A 25,222-nucleotide genomic window follows, 5' to 3' on the forward strand; every position below is an offset into this window, starting at 1 on the left:
CAGAACGCCTCCAGTGCGAATGGCATGCACACACACACCACAGCATGATGTCCAACATTCATTCTATTGTAATGGTTTTGCTATTGCAACACACTCTTCAACCCACAGGAATATTTCATTAGACATATACTGTAATAGTATGATTAACATTAACTCTCTTGTGCACCAGCAGCAGATTTATAGTATCATTATTTGCTTCATAACGAAGTACAACATTGAGTTCTGTTGAGGATGACATTACTGCAACAGGAAGGAATGTGGTGCGCTTACTGAGATGGAAAAATATGCTATGAGCCAAAATAAAAAAATCTCATCTGTCCTCATTATCATCAGCTAAAGTGTCTTGATGCTGGCAATCAGTTCAACAATTACAGTATCTGCAATGTCTCCGTTGATACAGTGATAACTTTGGGGATAATGTGGACTGCTTATTGGGGCCAGAATGTTTTTAAGACAATGTCCCGCCCAAACGGAGTCACATTTATAATTTGCAAGATATGTTTTATGCCTTATGCAATCCCATAAAAGCACTTTACAGATATAAATTCATAAATGCATCATATTAACCTCAACCGTACTGCCATTTGCACATGTGTTTTTAAACGTAGAGTTCTGTGGAGGAGATGATGAGTTTTCGGGCACCCGTTTAGCCATGCTGTCATGCAACTTTTGCCCATGTGTAGTGTATTCTCACACTGGATGAAAGATTTCATCACTATGTTAAAGATTGAATTATTGGCTGAATGTAATAAACATATGAATCCCTGAGAAGAGACTTCCAAATCGGTTGGGACGTGTAATATCCATTAGGGGGATATTAGGTCTAATCTGTGAAATTAAGAATGTGTATATAACATGAAATCAGACCAACCTAAAGACCAACACAGCCTGATGCACAAAGCACAAAACCAAAATACCTGTACGGTCCAGAAATTAGATATGTAACCGGTGTTTCATGAGGATGATATTATGAAGTAGACTGTTTTGAATATTCATCTTCACCCTGCAGCTGAACAGCTCTGATAATAATCGCCTAATAGCCGTAGTGATCTTGCTTCTTTTCATATCAAACGCCATTATCATGTCCAATTATAGTTAACGCTTTGAAACTAACCTAATTAAATGTGTACTTGCATTTTGGATATTGAGCAGCTTTTGATTCCCAGACACACGCATAACTGGGGTTTAACAAAGTTTATTACGTCTCATTCGGCACTTCATCTCTAAAGGCGAATGAAGGAGAGAAAATGTTTTTTTTTTTTACAGTGGAAATAAAACTAGCGGTCTGTCCCTTTACGAGAGCGCACGCATGTTAAACGGTCTACTATGCACGGAGAGACATGGATTTTCAGTCCTATAGAATGAAACTGTTGATTTCATGTGTTCCGATGTGTGGATTACTTCTTTTCACCAACATGTAAAAACGGAAAATGTGGGGATTTCGTTTACATTAAGTGGATTTTTCCTTCTATTTTCTACACATTGGTAATAGCTGCTGCTAAGACACTTGGAAAAGAGCGAGGAGACTGCGCTCGGTGTCTTGTGCATGCACGTAACTGCCTTGGCGTGTCCAGTATATTATGCGCTCGCGCATCTTTGCGAGCTAAATGGACTCCTCCCGCTCAGACTTCGTTCGCTCATTGTAATTGTTGTCCTCTCTCACTTGTTGTTTACTTGCACTAATGTTATAAATGCAGCATTGGCCCGATCGGGCAAGTGACCATTCTAGCAACTGGCCCGACGCGCTCTCTCACACTGGCCACGGGCCATCGGGCAGTCCTTATTGTCGAGCCCTGATATCATTTTCAATGACATTTACGTGAAGTTAACTGCAAACTTTGCCTCTGAAGAAAGGTATGCCAGTACATTCAATAGACCTCAACCCTTAACACTCAATAAAGATGACTATCAATCAACAAACCTCAATAAGTTAAAAGATAAGCTCTTAACATCACCACTCAACAATTAACTAACAATGGCAACAAAAGACAATAATGCCAGCATAAAGTCAGCAAACAGTAAGAAATAAGCCTATAACACAAAGTGCATAATAGATTCATGTTGCAATGCATGCTGGGAACTCACAAATCAGCAACAATGTTCAATCTGAAACTTTTTTTAGGCTAGTTAAGACTTTGTAATCAGCATTTCTGTCAGTCCAAAAGAACAGATTTGCCACAGCAAAAAATGTGTCTACAGATATTGGATTAGCAATAACTAATTGGCCATAATGCCAATCTAAACAATCAAAGATTAGCAAACATAAACAGCCTCTGATTTCGAGTCTGTGCATGCTGTATTTGTGATTAAGTGGGTGGGCGCTGATCTTGTTGTTGTTTGCACTGATGTGTGGCACAACATGATGAACACTCACTTTTCAGCTGACCAGTGGCTCGGTTAAGACTTAAGCGAGGTGGTAGGGTGCTGTGGTAGGGCAGGGTACTGCTGAACAGGATGTCGTTGGGCACGGCCTGATCCAGCATGGAGCTGCGAGAGCTGGCTAAAGACAGCGCCCTCCGGTGGCTGCTGCACAGGCTCTCATCGGACAGAGTACGGTACAGTGACCGGCGCGGAGACTGACCAGCATTCGGTATCTGAAAGAACCAAACGTGGAGAGAGAGAGACTTCAGTTTCAGACCAGCACAGTTAAACAAAGCCAAATCAGAACAAATCAAGAAAGCAAGGCATTTTGGGACTGTTAGGAAAAATAAGTAAAATGGAAAGAGTACATACTGATATTTGCCAATGACGCATATAAAAACAACCATGCCAATAAACTACTTTTAAATCGATGTGAGAGAGAGAGAGAAAGCATAGAGAAGACAAAGAGTGGTGGGACGGACTGGGGGGAGGGGGGTAAAGTTATTATTCATCAGAATATGATTCTGTGAAAGGCTCTGCGATATTGTTAATAAAACAGCCCTGGCAATAAAGCACATATCACTTAATTGAATTAGGAGAGAGAGGTGGAGAGTGGGGAACAGGAGGAGGGTGAGGAGAGGGAACATGAGAGTCAGCAGGAGACCAATCAGAAGCGGTCGTCGGAGCGACTGTGTATCTGTGAGTCAGAACTATTAGTGTCATGGCACGCTCATCAATAATGCAGGCAGAGGGGTCTATTGTTGGGGGAAATCGGCCAGACAAACATTAGACACACTAAATGGGATGCTTATCAGAATCAGGATTAATTGCCGCTATTCTAATATCATGGACAGTGTTGATGTTGGCCAATGCATGAAACAATCAATGAACAGTTGAATTGTGCATCGCATATTAAACACTAAAGGAAATAAGCTAAGAGTTAAATACACCTTAAACTGGCTAATATCTTACTAGTAGGTAATATTGTTAACTTGGTGCATGCCCGTGCAAAACTTAACGCCACAATGATGGATCTGGGCATTGTGAGTGTTCTAGGGCATTCACTAAATATTCTTAAAGGAATAGTTCACCCAAAAATGCCTCATTTGCTCACCCTCATGCAGTCTCAAACTAAATCTCTGAAACTTGTAAACTCATCTCTGTACTCACCTTGCCTCGACCTGCCTGCCCCGGGAGACTGTCGGGGAGGAGCATTCTGAGGAAACCCTCCTTAGAGAGCGTCTGGAGCTGCACACCAGCATTAACCACCTGAGACGAGTCTGTCAAATATAGCTGCCTGAGAGGGACATGGAGACAGAGGAGGAAGAGGACGAGAGAGTGAAACAAAGGACAAAGTGGTGGAAGGATGACAAGAGACAGAAACAAACAATAGCCGTGTTTTTGCTGTAGTTTTAACATTCTTTGTAAGTGCCTCTGCTTTACATTGATTTCACGAAACCTGTCAATATGACCTGGCAAACATTTACGGGAACATAGATGTGAAATAATTTTTTTCTTACGAGTGTGTATATACAGTGTATGTGTGTATATATACACACACACACACACACACACACACACACACACACACACACACACACACAATGGTTAGTTCCGGTCCTCAAATCTGATTGGACGAGAGATGTTCCATGAGCACTGTTGGTCTGACACCATCAGCACTTGGATGTTTCACTGTGTGTGTCACTCCGCATGTGTTAAGAGCTACTGTTTGTCTTTTTTTTTACATTACATATGTTAGCCAGCAGGTGGTGGCAAAAGATCATTTTTGTGTGTAATATGAGCCATTTGAGCCATACGCGTCAGCCATTTACATACAACAACTCTTCATGATCGCTTGTATTACTACTGCACTACTAAAGTTAGGAAATAGCTTTAAAAGGCTTAAAACGAACAACTTCAGCATTATGGCTCATCACAGCTGAGAGACACAACAGACTGATTAATTACACAGTGGGTGCTGTTTAAAATGGCGGAGGACATTGCGGTTTCTATAGTGATCGAAATAGGGAGAATTACCCCCGCTTGGACGTCTATTTTTCCACTGAGAAATCTGATCTTCAGAAAGCTGACAGCATCTCTGCTTGGGAGTGGAAACAGGTGATCACACACGCTCCTCTTTCTCTCTCGCTCCACTCACACACACACATCCTTGTTTATCCAATAAGTTGTTAGATAACAGCACAAGCCGTGATACTATTTCTGAAGAGATATTTTTGAATTACTAATGGTGGCTTGAACGCATCAGTTGTTTTGAACCAGCAACGGCAGATTCTGATCCGTCGCGTAAGAAAGTAGTTCCATGCACAAATGCGTTTTTATGACCGTACTCAGTCTTTCCTAATTTTGTTAAATGTACTTGTTCATAGAACTGTTGTATATAAGCAATATCACACTCGCAATCGTGCTATATGACTGTGGCGTGGGGGCGTGGTCGTGTGTCGGTCTGCGGGAAAGGAGGAGGCGAGAACCGGCTTGACGATACAAATCATATTTTTAATGATAAACTTAAAAGACACAAACACACACGACGGACATGTCCGTAAACTATCTCTCTCTCGTTGCACCACCGTCTGCCATCGGCCTTTATCCCTACCGGAGGCTTAATTAGCCTGATAAGGGACTGGGTGTGTATAATCACAACCCGGCCCCGCCCTCCGCCCTGCCACATTGACCCTAAATCAGCACTGCTGTGATTAACTACAGCACTCGACCTGCGGCCAAATCACAGCAGTGCTGATATAGGGCCATATAGCACTCTTGCAAATGTGATATTGCTTAAATATATATACACACACACACATTCTATATATATATATATATATTACTTTACATACAAATATAAAAAAGATATATTTTTTTTACTTTTTATTTTGGGGTTAGATTTTACTAGGACATTTTTGCGTGAGATTTACCAAAGTGGTGCAATTTATTTGTGTTTAAAGTGCTACAGACAAAAACATTCTTCTGCAACAACACAAAAAGGTGCTTTTTGACCACCGTGGTGTCAAACAGCTGATGAACAGGATTCTGGTTCAATAAACAAACACAAAGTGGCTCAAGAGGGGCATCAGGGAGCAAATCAAAACAGATCTTGTGACTCTTGTGATCTTATGGGTATGGGAAGTGCTATTCTTACAAGACAAGAGGGGAGCAAACAAGACTGGGAGGAAGATAAAAGGCCACATAATGACCAAACTACCTTGATTTCCTCAACAGTGTCTTTAGGAATAAAGACAACAAGACCTCTGAGCCTCTGAAACCGCAAACACAACAAAAAGGGACATAAATGTGATTATGCACAGAGCTTTGAATGGATGCCATGACTCTTTCTTTTTTAAAAACCTGACAAATGAAATCTGAATCTCCATCTAATATGATATACTTCAGCATCACCCAATGAGCTTGTCGATCACACCCTGTCTATGCTTTAATCATCAGAAAAACATTTACTAGGCCTTCAGTCTGATAATGTGAGGTGGCAGGTGTCAAGAACATTCTGTCTGGATTCTGTTTGATGGAGGTTATATAATATGTCTGTTGACATCGATCATTTCTGAGACGTCGCCAGAAGAGATGTGTCATGGACCTAAAAGGTATTCCCGGTGTCACTGCTATGCCGAGGTAGCAGTCTGAAATCTACTCAATACATTTGAAAAACAAACACTAAATATGTTACTTCTCGAATCATTTTCACAATCTGAACCCTTGATAAAGGGCTTCCCAACCTTTATAAAAAGCTGATCCCCAATGACATAAAATATTTTAAGCAATACTAACCTTTCAATAAGTATGTAAAGTAGGGGGCCTGGGTAGCTCGGTGGTAAAGATGCTTACTATCACCCCTGGAGTCACGAGTTTGAATCCAGGGCGTCCTGATTGACTCCAGCCAGGTCTCCGTAAGCAACCAAATTGGCCCGGTTGCTAGGGAGGTTCTCGCTCTCGGTGGGACATGTGGTGAGTTGTGTTTGGATGCCGCGGTGGATGGCATGAATCCTCCACACGCGCTATGTCTCCACGGTAATGCGCTCAACAACCGACGTGATTAGATGCGTGGATTGACGGTCTCAGACGTGGAGGCAACTGAGATTCGTCCTCCGACACCAGGACTGAGGCGAGAGACTACGCCTCCACGAGGACTTGGGAATTGGGCATTCCAAATTGTGGACCAAAATGTATATAAATAAATATATAGTTGCGTAAAGTATACTATTTATTTATTTGGTTCCACTTTATATTAGGTGTCTTTAACTACTATGTACCAACATTCCAAACGGATTCCCAATTTTTTTTAATATTTTCTCCCAATTTGTCATGCCCAATTCCCAATTCCCAATGTGCTTTTAAGTCCTTGTGGTCACGTAGTTATTAGCCTCAATCCTCCACGTCTGAGACCGTCAACTCGCACATCTTTTCACGTGGCTTGTTGAGCGCGTTACCATGGAGACATAGCACGTGTGGAGGCTTCACGGCATCCACGCTCAACTCACCACATGCCCCACCGAGAACAAACCACATTATAGCGACCACGAGAAGATTACCCCATGTGACTCTACCCTCCCTAGCAACCGGGCCAATTTGGTTGCTTAGGAGACCTGGCTGGAGTCACTCAGCATGCCCTGGATTAAAACTAGCAACTAGCCAGCGTCTTTACCACGGAGCTTAGCCAGGCCCCCACTATGTACCTACTTTAAAAAAAAAACATACAATCCAATGTATTCATTTTGTAACTACATGTTGTTCTGCAAAATTCTCAGAAGATTTAAATCTACTGTTACTAAGGTTGCAGTACGGGTAGGGTTAGGGTTGGTGTAGGGTTAGGTTTAGGGTAAAGTTAACATCAATTTAACATCAAATGTAATTCCATGCCGGTACTTTAAATGTAAGTATACTTTAACAACATGTATGCACATAATAAGTACATTGTATCAAAAAGAGACTTTTTTTCAAATGTAATTTGTTATTGGCAACGAGGTTCTTTCATGAACTACCAGTTGAGAAACCCTTTAAAGTACAAGAACAGAATGAACATGTTCAATAAGATCGATAAACATTTAAGTATTACTCACCTAAAATCTCTGGCCTGCTGCTGCTCCTCCTCCAGTGAGTGCTCGTCCTCTTTCTTCCAGCCAGTCAAATACTTAACACCTTGAGTTTGGCAGCTGTGTGGACACTTTTCCCGCCCTCCCTCAAAAGTTGCGTCTTTAGGAGAGATGATGTAGAGTTTGGAGGGGTCCATGGAGCCGGAGCTCTTTGAGCAGCGTTCAGATGGGCTTCCAGAATGTCGAGAACCGCTGGGGAAAAATGGAGGACCATTGTGTGACCAATATAAAATAGCCGATTCATGAATGTGCCACAGAAATGTGAATGACATATTTTTAGATTGCATTTGTATTTTGGCGGATGGAGACTGTATAGTCAAGTTTTCAACACTTAATTATACAGACTTTTACAGCTCATTCTGAAATATCGAGTTCTTGGCGTTAGAATATCGTTATGGTCATTTGAGGTACGTGGTTTTCCCCCAACTCTATAAGGGAAGATTAGTAGGTTTGCAGGGTATTTTAAGGACAAGAGCATGGTCCACAAGCAGTTTCCAACCGAAAGCTCCAGCACTCCCAGCTAAATGCTGCTTTTAGGTTGCTGGCAAACTCCACTGAGCAGGAGTACATTTTAAGCGTTCGAAATGGGGTTTGAGGTGGAACACCCTCAGGGATGGTGAGATGTTTTGGCTGTTTCTGTCTCATCACTTTAACTTTATATCCTCAAATGACGTGCTGATTTAATTTTAGCAAGCTCTCCAACTGTGTCTGTTTGTATTCAGTGGCTGGTGACAAGGAACCTGAATACAAGAGTACCTTTGTTCTGACCTACACTTTGCTCTAAAATCTGTGCCTAACTTAGAGTAAAATTTTCCATGAGGATCAGACATACTGTTTGTTCTGTATCCGCACCACAGGCCCAAACAGAAATCATCTGGTTAGGATACGCTACAACAGCACACTTTCACCCGTGTGGCCTCTCGCACCTCATGTTTGTGCTCTCGCTCATCTTACCTGGAAAGGGACGAGATCTCGCTCAGATCTCCAGTGCTGCCATCAGTGGTGTGTCCGGTGGCTGTACCAGGAGCGTACCCCTGAGACAAGAACATCTTTGCCCTCCCCTCTTCCGTCTCACCCTCCTCGTGGTACTCCAGAACCCAGGATAGTCCTGTCCCGTCACTCGTGACCATCCGCGACGGTCTCAGCGGTAGAGAAGGGGGTGGAGGGGGCATGCAGGGTACTGTATCTATGCCACTGTCTGTGGATGCTCCCTTGATGTAGGTGAGGCCCAGTGACTCCGGATCCATCGGGTCTCCAGATCCAAAATGCTTCTCGTCGCTGCCGCTGGAAGCATTGCTAGAGAGGGTGTTGTTACTGGAGTGGCTGGAGCAATGACTGTGGCAGCTCTTCTCACGGCTCTGGAAAATATACGTCAAGAGTTGAGCTTCATAGAATGAAATTCAGTCTGGTCCTGGAGAACCTCAACATTGTTGTCTCTCTTATTCAACACCCAAATTCATGGAGCCTCTACTAATGAGTTGAATAAAGTATGTTAGATTAAGGAGACATTCAAAATGTGTAGTATTGTGGTACTTTAAATGTGCCACGGTACACTAGTGTGCCTTGAAAGATTGTCAGTTGTGCTGTTCAACTTATTAAATGTTTTTTACATAGAGGAAAAATAAATAAGATGGACTAATCATATATGTTGACAGTTTCAAAAGGTATATGTCAAGCACAACAAACACGACATGCTCAAACATATTGATGAGTCATGATTTCTGCATGATAGCGTTCATACACAAGTTTGACACACATACGTGTGTTTGTGAATGAGATCCAGGGCATGGCACAAGAGAGATGTCAAACGGTGCGCCCATCCTGTAACTGAGCTGTCGTCCTGTTCTTATAACCATTCCTACAGGGTTCACATGGCTGTATGTGACACTATGAGCCATCTGCCATAGATGTCAAAGCCACTTTCCACCAAAGCCATGCCCTCCCTTCGACAACTACCCGCCCACCCTGAGATATGTGGTGCGTTCACAATGCTGCCAAATACATGTTCCGGATTAATGAGGTCGCTGCACTCATCAGCCACATACAAACACATAAACAGTTGCACGGACACACATGCATGCACATGACATTTGTTCCCATTCATGTACAGTACAAGGCATTTACAGTACATTAGCTAAAAGACATTTATGCTCCAATAATCAGACTTTTTTTAAAGTTAATATGTAAACGAGGAAATCACTGAAAGTACTGAGAGCAATTTAGCACACAACTACAATCTTTGCAAGCACAGTTTGGAGAGTAGGGATGTGCAAAAGTACATCTTTTCATGATCTATTAGCTGTCGTAATGTCGTTCTGAATGCAAGAATGCGGCATAACCCAAGGAATCAGGTTCAAATTTGTACGTTTGGTGGCGCTAGAGGGTTTGGGCTAGAGAGCCCAATTTCTGGCCAGTTATATTTCAGAGTGTCCTCTATCAGTGTGCCAAATTTGATAACGGTCCTATCTACGGTTTTATGGGCAGCCAAAGACTTCAAGAGCGGAATAATACTAAGAAGAACATTCATGGATTGAATAGGTGCTTGACCCCTAAAAATCGAGATCAACTAGTCGACTAGCCAGCTTGAGAATGACTAGTCCACCATCCTCTCCTAGGTATGTATGCATATATCATTTAATCAATTGAGTATCTGTTCAATACTTACTTGGGGATATTTACCGGTTGAGTCTTTTGCCCCCTGTCTCTGTAAGCCTCTGTTCAGGATCTTGGTGGACGGGATGTGCCACTTGGCCTCTGGAACACAAGGCGATCCTGGAAATCATTGGTGTAATGTTACATGATATTGATTGGAATGCAGAGTGTTCATAAATGATCATCTGAACTCACTTACATTTGCATTTACGTTTATGCATTTGGCAGACGGTTTTACCAGAGCAAAGTACAGAGTGCTTATTACAGGGACAATCCCCCCGGAGCAACCCGGAGTTAAGTGCCTTGCTCAAGGACACAATGGTGGTGGCTGTGGGGATCGAACCAGCAACCTTCTGATTACCAGTTTACCAGTTAGGTGCATTAGACCACTACACCACTTAATGGTCAAATGTATAATGCAGCTTGTTAAAGGAATTGTTCACCCAAAAATTCAAATTCTCTCATTATTTACTCACCCAAATGATATCCCAGGTGTGCATTACTTTCTACCTTTAGCAGAACACATTTGAAGAAAAATGTAAAAATATCTCAGCTCCGTAGGTCCTTAAAATGGAAGTGGATGGTGATTTCTCTTTTTGAAGCTCCAAAAATCACAAAAAGCCAGCATAAACGTCATCCATACGACTCCAGCGGTTAAATTAATGTCTTAAGCGATACGATCAATTTTGGTGTGATAAAAAGATCAATATTTTAGTACATTTTTTAACTCTAAATCACACATCTGTACTGCAGCAGTATGTGCACGTGACGTAATCGCATTGGCATCTGAAACATGTGAGAACTGACCCATGTGCGTTACATCCGGAAGAGCAGCGCTGTTTAAAAGTGAGTAGGAGGAACGTTGTACAATAGTTTGGTTGGTTTTTGTTTAGTTCTGTAATTATCCGTTTCTTTACTCACAATGCTGTGTTTGTGTGCTTATCCTGGATGCCCCAACCGAGAGAAGAACGTGAGATTACGTTGGTATTATGGCAATGCAAATACGTCACATGTGAGACCTCTTGGACTCCACCCTATTGTGCAGCTTACCCTCACATTGGTGTGTTAGAAGATCAATATTTAGGTAAATGTTTACTATAATCCAAAGGTGATCGTATCGCTTAAGAAGACATTATTTAACCGCTGGAGTCGTATCGATGCCGTTTATGCTGATTTTTGTTGGCGCTTCAAAAGCCAAATCTCCATTCACTTCCATTATAAGGACATAGGCTACTGAGCGGAGATATTTTTCTAGTTTTCATCAAATGTTTCCTGGTGAAGAAAGAAAGTCACATACACCACGGATAACATGAGGGTGAGTAAATAATGAGATCATTTACCTTTTTGGGCGAACTATCTCTTTAAATGCGCAAAACACTCAAAGTAGATCAGTCAAATAAAGCGGGTGAACCAATTCATTTCTATAGGCTATTTGAGCGAACGCAGCTAATGCGGTTTTAAGTGTAGCGGTACTTGAGAAGAATAGTCGTTTTGTACCGGCAGACCGCGTTCTCTCCAGCTTGTGCTCTCGGTCTCTGTGCCCCTCCCCCTCCTTCTCTTCTGGCTGGTCGTGAAGGGCAGGTGACTGCGATCTATGGAATATAACACAGAGGATGTTCACAAACAGATGCCGTTATATCACTCAAGAGTTGTATAGAGGTTCACTGGTGTACTGCATTGGCATTAATTATAATTCAAGGGAAAACGTGTCTCAATGTCGAATGTTCCTTGATATTTTGATATATAAAAAAAGATTACGGTTTACTAAAAACATACTATGACTTTCAGAAATCTTCGCCAAGCCAAAATATTAGAAATATATATATATTTATCAAATCTAGAGGTCGACCGATGGTGGATTTTGCAGATACAGATAACTAAGGTGGTGGGAAAAAACTGATAACCACTTAATCTGCCGATAGTTTTTAAAATCGATATCATATTGAATGCAAGGATGTAAATTTGGCTTAAATATGGGGGGTGCAATGTGAAGCATTTACCTATGTTTCAATTGATCAAGGTATAAATATTGTGGGGGTGTTATCCATGTGTGGGGGGATGTGTGAAGATGGGGGCCTGCTGATCAGCACAGGACTTTAGACAAGTGGGTGAAACACCATCTGGGCCATATGTTTCGCATCCTTGTTATTTTTTTTCTGGAAGACACTGCACAAATCCTCTTCACAGATATTAAGTGCATGTTGAGTAGCAGGATGGGGGAGGAGGGTGTTTCAGGAGGTGTTGATGTTTGTATGATGTGAAGGTCAGAGCGGGTGTGGGGTGTGAGACTGGGCCTTTCAAATCTACAGTAAAACCTCATCTGCTGAAATACATGGGCCACAAAAAGCTATTTTATTAATATTTAGATATTAAGGACTCTTATTTTGAAATGACAGAGTCTTGGCTCTGTTACAATGCTTTATATCTTAAGTATTCCAAAAATGTTGCTTTTTGTGGGCTATATATTTCACCAGATGAGGTTTTATATGATTATTCACAAGATGTACATTTGGAGACACGATGCTTGTGCTGATGGGACACGTTTCACTACGGTCACATTTTTATTTGCATGCCCTCACCTCAATTTAGAGCACTTGATAATCTAATCAAAATATGCTTTGAAGAAAATATTGAGATTGAGATACAGCAACTCCTCATAAGGAATCGGTGATTGTTTTCACCACTGTTATACTATAGAACCAAGTCATGCTAACAGAGGAACAAAAGAAAAAAAAGTACCACATCGATTTTTTTGCAGATATCGATTTTTCCAAAAACTACTATTGGCACGATTAATCGGACAAAACCAATATATCGGTCGACCTCCACTTGAGTGGTATAGGGGACGGTGATAACTGATTCTTGCCATTATCTCTGCAGGGTCTCGTGTCTGCCAATGAATGAACAGCTGACGCTCACAAGGCTGGTCATGAAACACTAGTCCATACTTGGCATGAAGGAACACAGGAGACGACAATTCAATATCACTTGACTTCACTTCTCATCTCTTGTGCTTAATTCTGTTTGCACCAAAGATTTGCGGCAAATCTCATATGATTAGCCTCTTGCGATATCCTCTAAACCTGCTGGGCTCTTTGGTCTCTGAGTTTCATGGCTGCTGTGAACGTAATCTCATTACCCGTCATAACTGGCTTTCTGGGCCCATGTGCCGTAGGGACCCGGGTCACTGGAGGTTGATTGGTTACTGGGAGAACTGCAGTAGTGCTGGCTGGGATTTCCAGGTGGACTCTGAACCATCTCAAAATCCTGCAAGACCCTGGAATGAGCAAACAAAGCGCAGAAGCTCATTAAACAGGACAGGCTTTGGCCAAATCTCTGATGGCACACAATGAGATTTCTAGAACAAGACTCATTCATATTCCCAAATGAAGGGAGGAAATACTGTCAAGAAAATAGTGTTTGAGCAGATTCTATTCATAGCCGTTGTCTCCAGGACTGAGCGTCTGTGCATTCCAGAGGGGCGTGGGGGGGCTGGATGTTGGGGGATAAGAAGAATAACTGACAGGCCACGCGCAACATAGATCCCAGCAGAGCCGAGGACGAGACGACAGCCGGGGTCAAGAGGCCATGGAGGTGTGTGTGTATTTCAGACAAGGTGAAGACAAAACATGCAGCACACAGTCACTCAAATGCACACGACGACATGCACAATCTTGAAGGGCTCCCAACTCTGCAGCACCAGAAAATCAAGTTCTCATTTAGCTCACCCTGACGGGCGTCTGGAGACTCCAAGCAAGTCCAGACTCGGACACAATTATTCTGCAAATTTAAACCCTGTGTCTAATCCATCGGTTGGGATGTGTCATCTTTAATGGCCTCTGTGTTCTCCCTTTTGGGTTCCCCCTGACACTTTCCAAGACGAATCCAGAGGATATGTCAGCAGGGACATGTACGGATCATCAAACATCACCATTGTGAATCATTATTTACGGCTCCTGCTGCTGAAAACCAGGTGTTGCTTTTTGTTACTTGTCCTGACACATTCATATTGGCGGCCAAGCACAGTACAGTAAAATCAGGCAGGAAATGCTTCTGTGCTGTACTGGCATACCATCAGAGGCACCACGTAACATCTGGGCTTGGTATTTAGTCTAGAATATTTTAGTGTAAATAAAAATATATATATATTTTTACCCCACAAGCAAAAGTCAAATAAATGTAATGGTATTTTTTTAATTAAATAGAAGAAATATACAGTTTGCAATGAAGAAAATATAGCCTAATAATAGAAATTTACAATTACAGTGAATGGAGTCGGTCCATAACTGTTAAAATACTCATCGTTTTAAAAGCATAGCCACAAGATGTAAACACTATGCATGTTTGTAACGGGATTAATGGAAAGGAGGAGGCGAGAACCGGCTTGACAATATAAATAATAGTTTAATATAAAACTAACAAAAAGACAAACACACACAGGTGTCGGACAGCTGTCTGTAAATCTCTCTCTCTCTCTCTGTCGCACTGCCGTCTTCGGTTGGCCTTTATCACTCTCGAGGGCTAATTAGCCTGAGTAGGGGCCGCGAGTACGGAATCATAACCTGGCCCATCGCCCTGCCACATTCCTCCATCGTTCTCTCTGGCTGGGGAGCCCCCGGCATGACGTACAACCCCCCCCCCCCCTTCCCCTGGGCAGGGGCTTGCCTTCCACCGCATCTGCCGGCAGGTTATCCCCGTCTACCTGGACGAGGGAGGGGACAAGGAGAGAAAAAAAAAAAAGAAAGTGTGGCAGCTACACGCCGTAACGGCGATCGTGCCAAATTAACAAACATTTTAAAAAAGAGAGGGAAAGGCCAACACGGAGCACCAGTGGGAGAGAGAGAGGAGAGATAGGGGAAAAAAAACATTCCCAAGTCTCTTGTTCCATCAAAGATAATACGGACTTCTGACTTCAGGCATGTGTTCACTTTAACTGTCCATATACTGGAAAACAGATTGTCAGATCGATGGGCATTACTTATTCTGCTGAATATAAATAACGAGAGAAGACACTGCCCAGAAGAGAGAAAAAAATTAGTATTGACATCTTTTGAGGAGATCAATGCAATTAAACACACACTCACTAACACACACACTAACACACTCACTAACACACTCACTAACACACTCACTAACACACACACTAACACACTCACTAACACACTCACTAACACACTCACTAACACACACGCTAACACACTCACTAACACACTCACTAACACACTCACTAACACACTCACTAACACACTCACTAACACACTCACTAACACACACTGACACACACACTGACACACACACTGACACACACACTGACACACACACACTAACACACTCACTGACACACACACTGACACACTCACTGACACACTCACTAACACACACACTGACACACACACTGACACACTCACTTACACACTCACTAACACACTCACTAACACACTCACTAACACACTCACACTGACACACTCACTGACACACACACTGACACACTCACTGACACACACACTGACACACTCACTAACACACTCACTAACACACTCACTGACACACACACTGACACACTCACTGACACACTCACTAACACACACACTGACACACTCACTAACACACTCACTAACACACTCACTGACACACACACTGACACACTCACTGACACACTCACTGACACACACACTGACACACACACTGACACACTCACTAACACACTCACTAACACACTCACTGACACACTCACTGACACACTCACTGACACACACACTGACACACTCACTAACACACTCACTAACACACTCACTAACACACTCACTAACACACTCACTAACACACACACTAACACACTCACTAACACACTCACTAACACACTCACTGACACACACACTGACACACTCACTGACACACTCACTAACACACACACTGACACACTCACTAACACACTCACTGACACACACACTGACACACTCACTAACACACTCACTAACACACTCACTAACACACTCACTAACACACACACTAACACACTCACTAACACACTCACTAACACACTCACTAACACACTCACTGACACACACACTGACACACTCACTAACACACTCACTAACACACACACTAACACACTCACTAACACACTCACTAACACACTCACTGACACACTCACTGACACACACACTGACACACACACTAACACACTCACTGACACACACACTGACACACTCACTGACACACTCACTAACACACACACTGACACTCACTGACACACTCACTGACACACTCACTAACACACTCACTAACACACACACACTAACACACACACACTAACACACACACACTAACACACACACACTAACACACTCACTGACACACACACTGACACACTCACTGACACACTCACTGACACACTCACTGACACACTCACTGACACACTCACTGACACACACACTAACACACTCACTAACACACACACACTGACACACACACACTGACACACACACACTGACACACACACTAACACACACACTAACACACTCACTGACACACACACACTGACACACACACACTGACACACACTAACACACACACTAACACACTCACTAACACACACACTAACACACTCACTAACACACTCACTAACACACTCACTAACACACTCACTAACACACACACTAACACACTCACTAACACACTCACTAACACACTCACTAACACACTACACTAACACACTCACTAACACACTCACTAACACACTCACTAACACACTCACTAACACACTCACTAACACACACACTAACACACTCACTAACACACTCACTAACACACTCACTGACACACACACTGACACACTCACTAACACACTCACTAACACACTCACTAACACACTCACTAACACACTCACTAACACACACACTAACACACTCACTAACACACTCACTAACACACTCACTGACACACACACTGACACACTCACTGACACACTCACTAACACACACACTGACACACTCACTAACACACTCACTGACACACACACTGACACACTCACTAACACACTCACTAACACACTCACTAACACACTCACTAACACACACACTAACACACTCACTAACACACTCACTAACACACTCACTAACACACTCACTGACACACACACTGACACACTCACTAACACACTCACTAACACACACACTAACACACTCACTAACACACTCACTGACACACTCACTGACACACACACTGACACACACACTAACACACTCACTGACACACACACTGACACACTCACTGACACACTCACTAACACACACACTGACACTCACTGACACACTCACTGACACACTCACTGACACACTCACTAACACACACACACTAACACACACACACTAACACACACACACTAACACACTCACTGACACACACACTGACACACTCACTGACACACTCACTGACACACTCACTGACACACTCACTGACACACACACTAACACACTCACTAACACACACACACTGACACACACACACACTAACACACACACTAACACACTCACTGACACACACACACTGACACACACACACTGACACACTAACACACACACTAACACACTCACTAACACACTCACTGACACACACACTGACACACACACTGACACACACACTGACACACTCACTGACACACACACTGACACACTCACTAACACACACACACTAACACACTCACTGACACACACACTGACACACTCACTGACACACTCACTAACACACACACTGACACACTCACTGACACACTCACTAACACACTCACTAACACACTCACTAACACACTCACTGACACACACACTGACACACTCACTGACACACTCACTAACACACACACTGACACACTCACTAACACACTCACTGACACACACACTGACACACTCACTGACACACTCACTAACACACTCACTAACACACTCACTAACACACTCACTAACACACACACTAACACACTCACTAACACACTCACTAACACACTCACTAACACACTCACTGACACACACACTGACACACTCACTAACACACACACACTAACACACTCACTGACACACACACTGACACACTCACTGACACACACACTAACACACTCACTGACACACACACTGACACACTCACTGACACACACACTAACACACTCACTAACACACTCACTAACACACTCACTAACACACTCACTAACACACTCACTGACACACTCACTGACACACACACTGACACACTCACTAACACACACACACTAACACACTCACTGACACACACACTGACACACTCACTGACACACTCACTAACACACACACTGACACTCACTGACACACTCACTGACACACTCACTAACACACTCACTAACACACACACACTAACACACTCACTGACACACACACTGACACACTCACTGACACACTCACTGACACACTCACTGACACACTCACTAACACACTCACTAACACACTCACTAACACACACACTAACACACTCACTAACACACTCACTAACACACTCACTAACACACTCACTAACACACTCACTAACACACACACTAACACACTCACTAACACACTCACTAACACACTCACTAACACACACACTGACACACACACTGACACACACACTGACACACTCACTGACACACACACTGACACACTCACTAACACACACACACTGACACACTCACTGACACACACACTGACACACTCACTGACACACTCACTAACACACACACTGACACACACACTGACACACTCACTGACACACTCACTAACACACTCACTAACACACTCACTGACACACACACTGACACACTCACTGACACACTCACTGACACACACACTGACACACTCACTAACACACTCACTAACACACACACTGACACACTCACTAACACACACACACTGACACACTCACTGACACACACACTGACACACTCACTGACACACTCACTAACACACACACTGACACACACACTGACACACTCACTGACACACTCACTAACACACTCACTGACACACACACTGACACACTCACTGACACACACACTGACACACTCACTAACACACACACACTGACACACTCACTGACACACACACTGACACACTCACTAACACACTCACTAACACACACACTAACACACTCACTAACACACTCACTAACACACTCACTAACACACACACTAACACACTCACTAACACACTCACTAACACACTCACTAACACACACACTGACACACACACTGACACACACACTGACACACTCACTGACACACACACTGACACACTCACTAACACACACACACTGACACACTCACTGACACACACACTGACACACTCACTGACACACTCACTAACACACACACTGACACACACACTGACACACTCACTGACACACTCACTAACACACTCACTAACACACTCACTGACACACACACTGACACACTCACTGACACACTCACTGACACACACACTGACACACTCACTAACACACTCACTAACACACACACTGACACACTCACTACACACACACACACTGACACACTCACTGACACACACACTACACTGACACACTCACTGACACACTCACTAACACACTCACTGACACACACACTGACACACACACTGACACACTCACTGACACACACACTGACACACTCACTACACACACACACTGACACACTCACTGACACACACACTGACACACTCACTGACACACTCACTAACACACACACTGACACACACACTGACACACTCACTGACACACTCACTAACACACTCACTGACACACACACTGACACACTCACTGACACACTCACTAACACACTCACTGACACACACACACACACTGACACACACACTAACACACTCACTGACACACACACTGACACACTCACTAACACACACACACTGACACACTCACTGACACACACACTGACACACTCACTGACACACTCACTAACACACACACTGACACACACACTGACACACTCACTGACACACTCACTAACACACTCACTGACACACACACTGACACACTCACTGACACACTCACTAACACACTCACTAACACACTCACTAACACACACACTAACACACTCACTAACACACTCACTAACACACTCACTAACACACTCACTAACACACTCACTGACACACACACTGACACACTCACTAACACACACACACTAACACACTCACTGACACACACACTGACACACTCACTGACACACACACTGACACACTCACTGACACACACACTAACACACTCACTAACACACTCACTAACACACTCACTAACACACTCACTAACACACACACTAACACACTCACTAACACACTCACTAACACACTCACTGACACACTCACTGACACACACACTGACACACTCACTAACACACACACACTAACACACTCACTGACACACACACTGACACACTCACTGACACACTCACTAACACACACACTAACACTCACTGACACACTCACTGACACACTCACTAACACACTCACTAACACACTCACTAACACACACACACTAACACACTCACTGACACACACACTGACACACTCACTGACACACTCACTGACACACTCACTGACACACACACTAACACACTCACTAACACACACACACTGACACACACACACTGACACACACACACTGACACACACACTAACACACACACTAACACACTCACTGACACACACACACTGACACACACACACTGACACACACTAACACACACACTAACACACTCACTAACACACTCACTAACACACACACTGACACACTCACTGACACACTCACTAACACACACACACTAACACACACACTGACACACACACTGACACACTCACTAACACACTCACTAACACACACACACTAACACACAAACTGACACACTCACTGACACACACACTGACACACTCACTAACACACTCACTAACACACACTCACTAACACACACACACTGACACACACACACTGACACACACTAACACACTCACTAACACACTCACTAACACACACACTGACACACTCACTAACACACTCACTAACACACACACACTGACACACTCACTGACACACACACTGACACACTCACTAACACACTCACTAACACACACACACTAACACACACACTGACACACTCACTGACACACTCACTGACACACTCACTGACACACACACTAACACACACACTAACACACTAACACACTCACTAACACACTCACACTACACACACACTGACACACACACACTGACACACACACTGACACACACACACTGACACACACACACTGACACACACACTAACACACTAACACACTCACTAACACACTCACACTGACACACACACACTGACACACACACACTGACACACACACTAACACACACACTAACACACTCACTGACACACACACACTGACACACACACTAACACACTCACTAACACACACACTAACACACTAACACACTCACTGACACACACACTAACACACACACTAACACACTCACTAACACACTCACTGACACACACACACTGGGGAGGGGACAAGGAGAGAAAAAAAAAAAAAGAAAGTGTGGCAGCTACACGCCGTAACGGCGATCGTGCCAAATTAACAAACATTTTAAAAAAGAGAGGGAAAGGCCAACACGGAGCACCAGTGGGAGAGAGAGAGGAGAGATAGGGGAAAAAAAACATTCCCAAGTCTCTTGTTCCATCAAAGATAATACAGACTTCTGACTTCAGGCATGTGTTCACTTTAACTGTCCATATACTGTAAAACAGATTGTCAGCTCGATGGGCATTACTTATTCTGCTGAATATAAATAACGAGAGAAGACACTGCCCAGAAGAGAGAAAAAAATTAGTATTGACATCTTTTGAGGAGATCAATGCAATTAAACACACACTCACTAACACACACACTAACACACTCACTAACACACTCACTAACACACTCACTAACACACACACTAACACACACACTAACACACACACTAACACACTCACTAACACACACACTAACACACACACTAACACACTCACTAACACACACACTAACACACTCACTAACACACACACTAACACACACACTAACACACTCACTAACACACACACTAACACACTCACTAACACACTCACTAACACACTCACTAACACACTCACTAACACACTCACTAACACACTCACTGACACACACACTGACACACTCACTAACACACACACACTAACACACTCACTGACACACACACTGACACACTCACTGACACACTCACTAACACACACACTGACACTCACTGACACACTCACTGACACACTCACTGACACACTCACTAACACACTCACTAACACACACACACTAACACACTCACTGACACACACACTGACACACTCACTGACACACTCACTGACACACTCACTGACACACTCACTGACACACTCACTGACACACACACTAACACACTAACACACTCACTAACACACACACACTGACACACACACACTGACACACACACACTGACACACACACTAACACACACACTAACACACTCACTGACACACACACACTGACACACACACACTGACACACACTAACACACACACTAACACACTCACTAACACACTCACTAACACACACACTGACACACTCACTAACACACTCACTAACACACACACACTAACACACACACTGACACACACACTGACACACTCACTAACACACTCACTAACACACACACACTAACACACACACTGACACACTCACTGACACACTCACTGACACACACACTGACACACTCACTAACACACTCACTAACACACACTCACTAACACACACACACTGACACACACACACTGACACACACTAACACACTCACTAACACACTCACTAACACACACACTGACACACTCACTAACACACTCACTAACACACACACACTGACACACTCACTGACACACACACTGACACACTCACTAACACACTCACTAACACACACACACTAACACACACACTGACACACTCACTGACACACTCACTGACACACTCACTGACACACACTAACACACACACTAACACACTAACACACTCACTAACACACTCACACTGACACACACACACTGACACACACACACTGACACACACACTGACACACACACACTGACACACACACTAACACACACACTAACACACTAACACACTCACTAACACACTCACACTGACACACACACACTGACACACACACTAACACACACACTAACACACTCACTGACACACACACACTGACACACACACACTGACACACACACTAACACACTCACTAACACACACACTAACACACTAACACACTCACTGACACACACACACTAACACACACACTAACACACTCACTGACACACACACACTGACACACACACACTGACACACACACTAACACACTCACTAACACACACACTAACACACACACTAACACACACACTGACACACTCACTGACACACTCACTGACACACACACACTGACACACACACTGACACACACACTGACACACACACTGACACACTCACTGACACACTCACTGACACACACACCAACACACTCACTAACACACTCACTAACACACACACACACACACTAACACACTCACTGACACACACACTGACACACTCACTGACACACTCACTGACACACACACTGACACACTCACTAACACACTCACTAACACACACACACTAACACACTCACTGACACACACACTGACACACTCACTGACACACTCACTGACACACACTAACACACTCACTAACACACACACACACACACTAACACACTCACTGACACACTCACTGACACACTCACTGACACACACACTAACACACACACACACACACTAACACACTCACTGACACACACACTGACACACTCACTGACACACACACTAACACACTCACTAACACACACACTAACACACTAACACACTCACTAACACACTCACTAACACACACACACACACTAACACACTCACTGACACACACACTGACACACTCACTGACACACTCACTGACACACTCACTGACACACTCACTGACACACACACTAACACACACACTAACACACACACTAACACACTCACTGACACACACACACTGACACACACACACTAACACACACACTAACACACTCACTGACACACACACACTGACACACACACACTGACACACACACTAACACACTCACTAACACACACACTAACACACACACTAACACACACACTGACACACTCACTGACACACTCACTGACACACTCACTGACACACACACTGACACACACACTGACACACTCACTGACACACTCACTAACACACTCACTGACACACTCACTGACACACTCACTAACACACTCACTGACACACACACCAACACACTCACTAACACACTCACTAACACACACACTGACACACTCACTAACACACTCACTAACACACACACACTAACACACACACTGACACACTCACTGACACACTCACTGACACACTCACTAACACACACACACTAACACACTCACTGACACACTCACTGACACACTCACTGACACACTCACTGACACACACACTGACACACACACACTGACACACTCACACTGACACACTCACACTGACACACTCACTGACACACTCACTGACACACTCACTGACACACACACCAACACACTCACTAACACACTCACTAACACACACACACACACACTAACACACTCACTGACACACACACTGACACACACACTGACACACTCACTAACACACTCACTAACACACACACACACACACTAACACACTCACTGACACACACACTGACACACTCACTGACACACACACTAACACACTCACTAACACACACACACACACACTGACACACTCACTGACACACACACTGACACACTCACTGACACACTCACTGACACACACACTAACACACACACACACACACTAACACACTCACTGACACACACACTGACACACTCACTGACACACTCACTGACACACTCACTGACACACTCACTGACACACTCACTGACA

At 43.7% G+C, this 25,222-nt stretch overlaps 1 protein-coding gene across 2 annotated transcripts in view; it reads right to left on the reverse strand.

Moving 5' to 3' along the window:
* Window positions 1-25,222, reverse strand: part of LOC127632501 (signal-induced proliferation-associated 1-like protein 2) — a 111,095-nt gene that overhangs the window by 17,744 nt on the left and 68,129 nt on the right. The window contains exons 11-17 of one of the 2 annotated variants that reach the window (XM_052111107.1): window positions 13,273-13,410; window positions 11,631-11,725; window positions 10,147-10,253; window positions 8,436-8,839; window positions 7,449-7,673; window positions 3,532-3,658; window positions 2,375-2,594 (exon numbers count right to left, since the gene is read on the reverse strand). In XM_052111107.1, coding sequence (XP_051967067.1) covers window positions 2,375-2,594; window positions 3,532-3,658; window positions 7,449-7,673; window positions 8,436-8,839; window positions 10,147-10,253; window positions 11,631-11,725; window positions 13,273-13,410 — 1,316 coding nt within the window. The remainder of the gene's footprint in view (window positions 1-2,374; window positions 2,595-3,531; window positions 3,659-7,448; window positions 7,674-8,435; window positions 8,840-10,146; window positions 10,254-11,630; window positions 11,726-13,272; window positions 13,411-25,222) is intronic. The other variant, XM_052111108.1, reaches the window with a different exon arrangement.

The sequence above is a fragment of the Xyrauchen texanus genome, chromosome 39 (genome assembly GCF_025860055.1).
Source record: "Xyrauchen texanus isolate HMW12.3.18 chromosome 39, RBS_HiC_50CHRs, whole genome shotgun sequence".
Taxonomy (NCBI): domain Eukaryota; kingdom Metazoa; phylum Chordata; class Actinopteri; order Cypriniformes; family Catostomidae; genus Xyrauchen; species Xyrauchen texanus.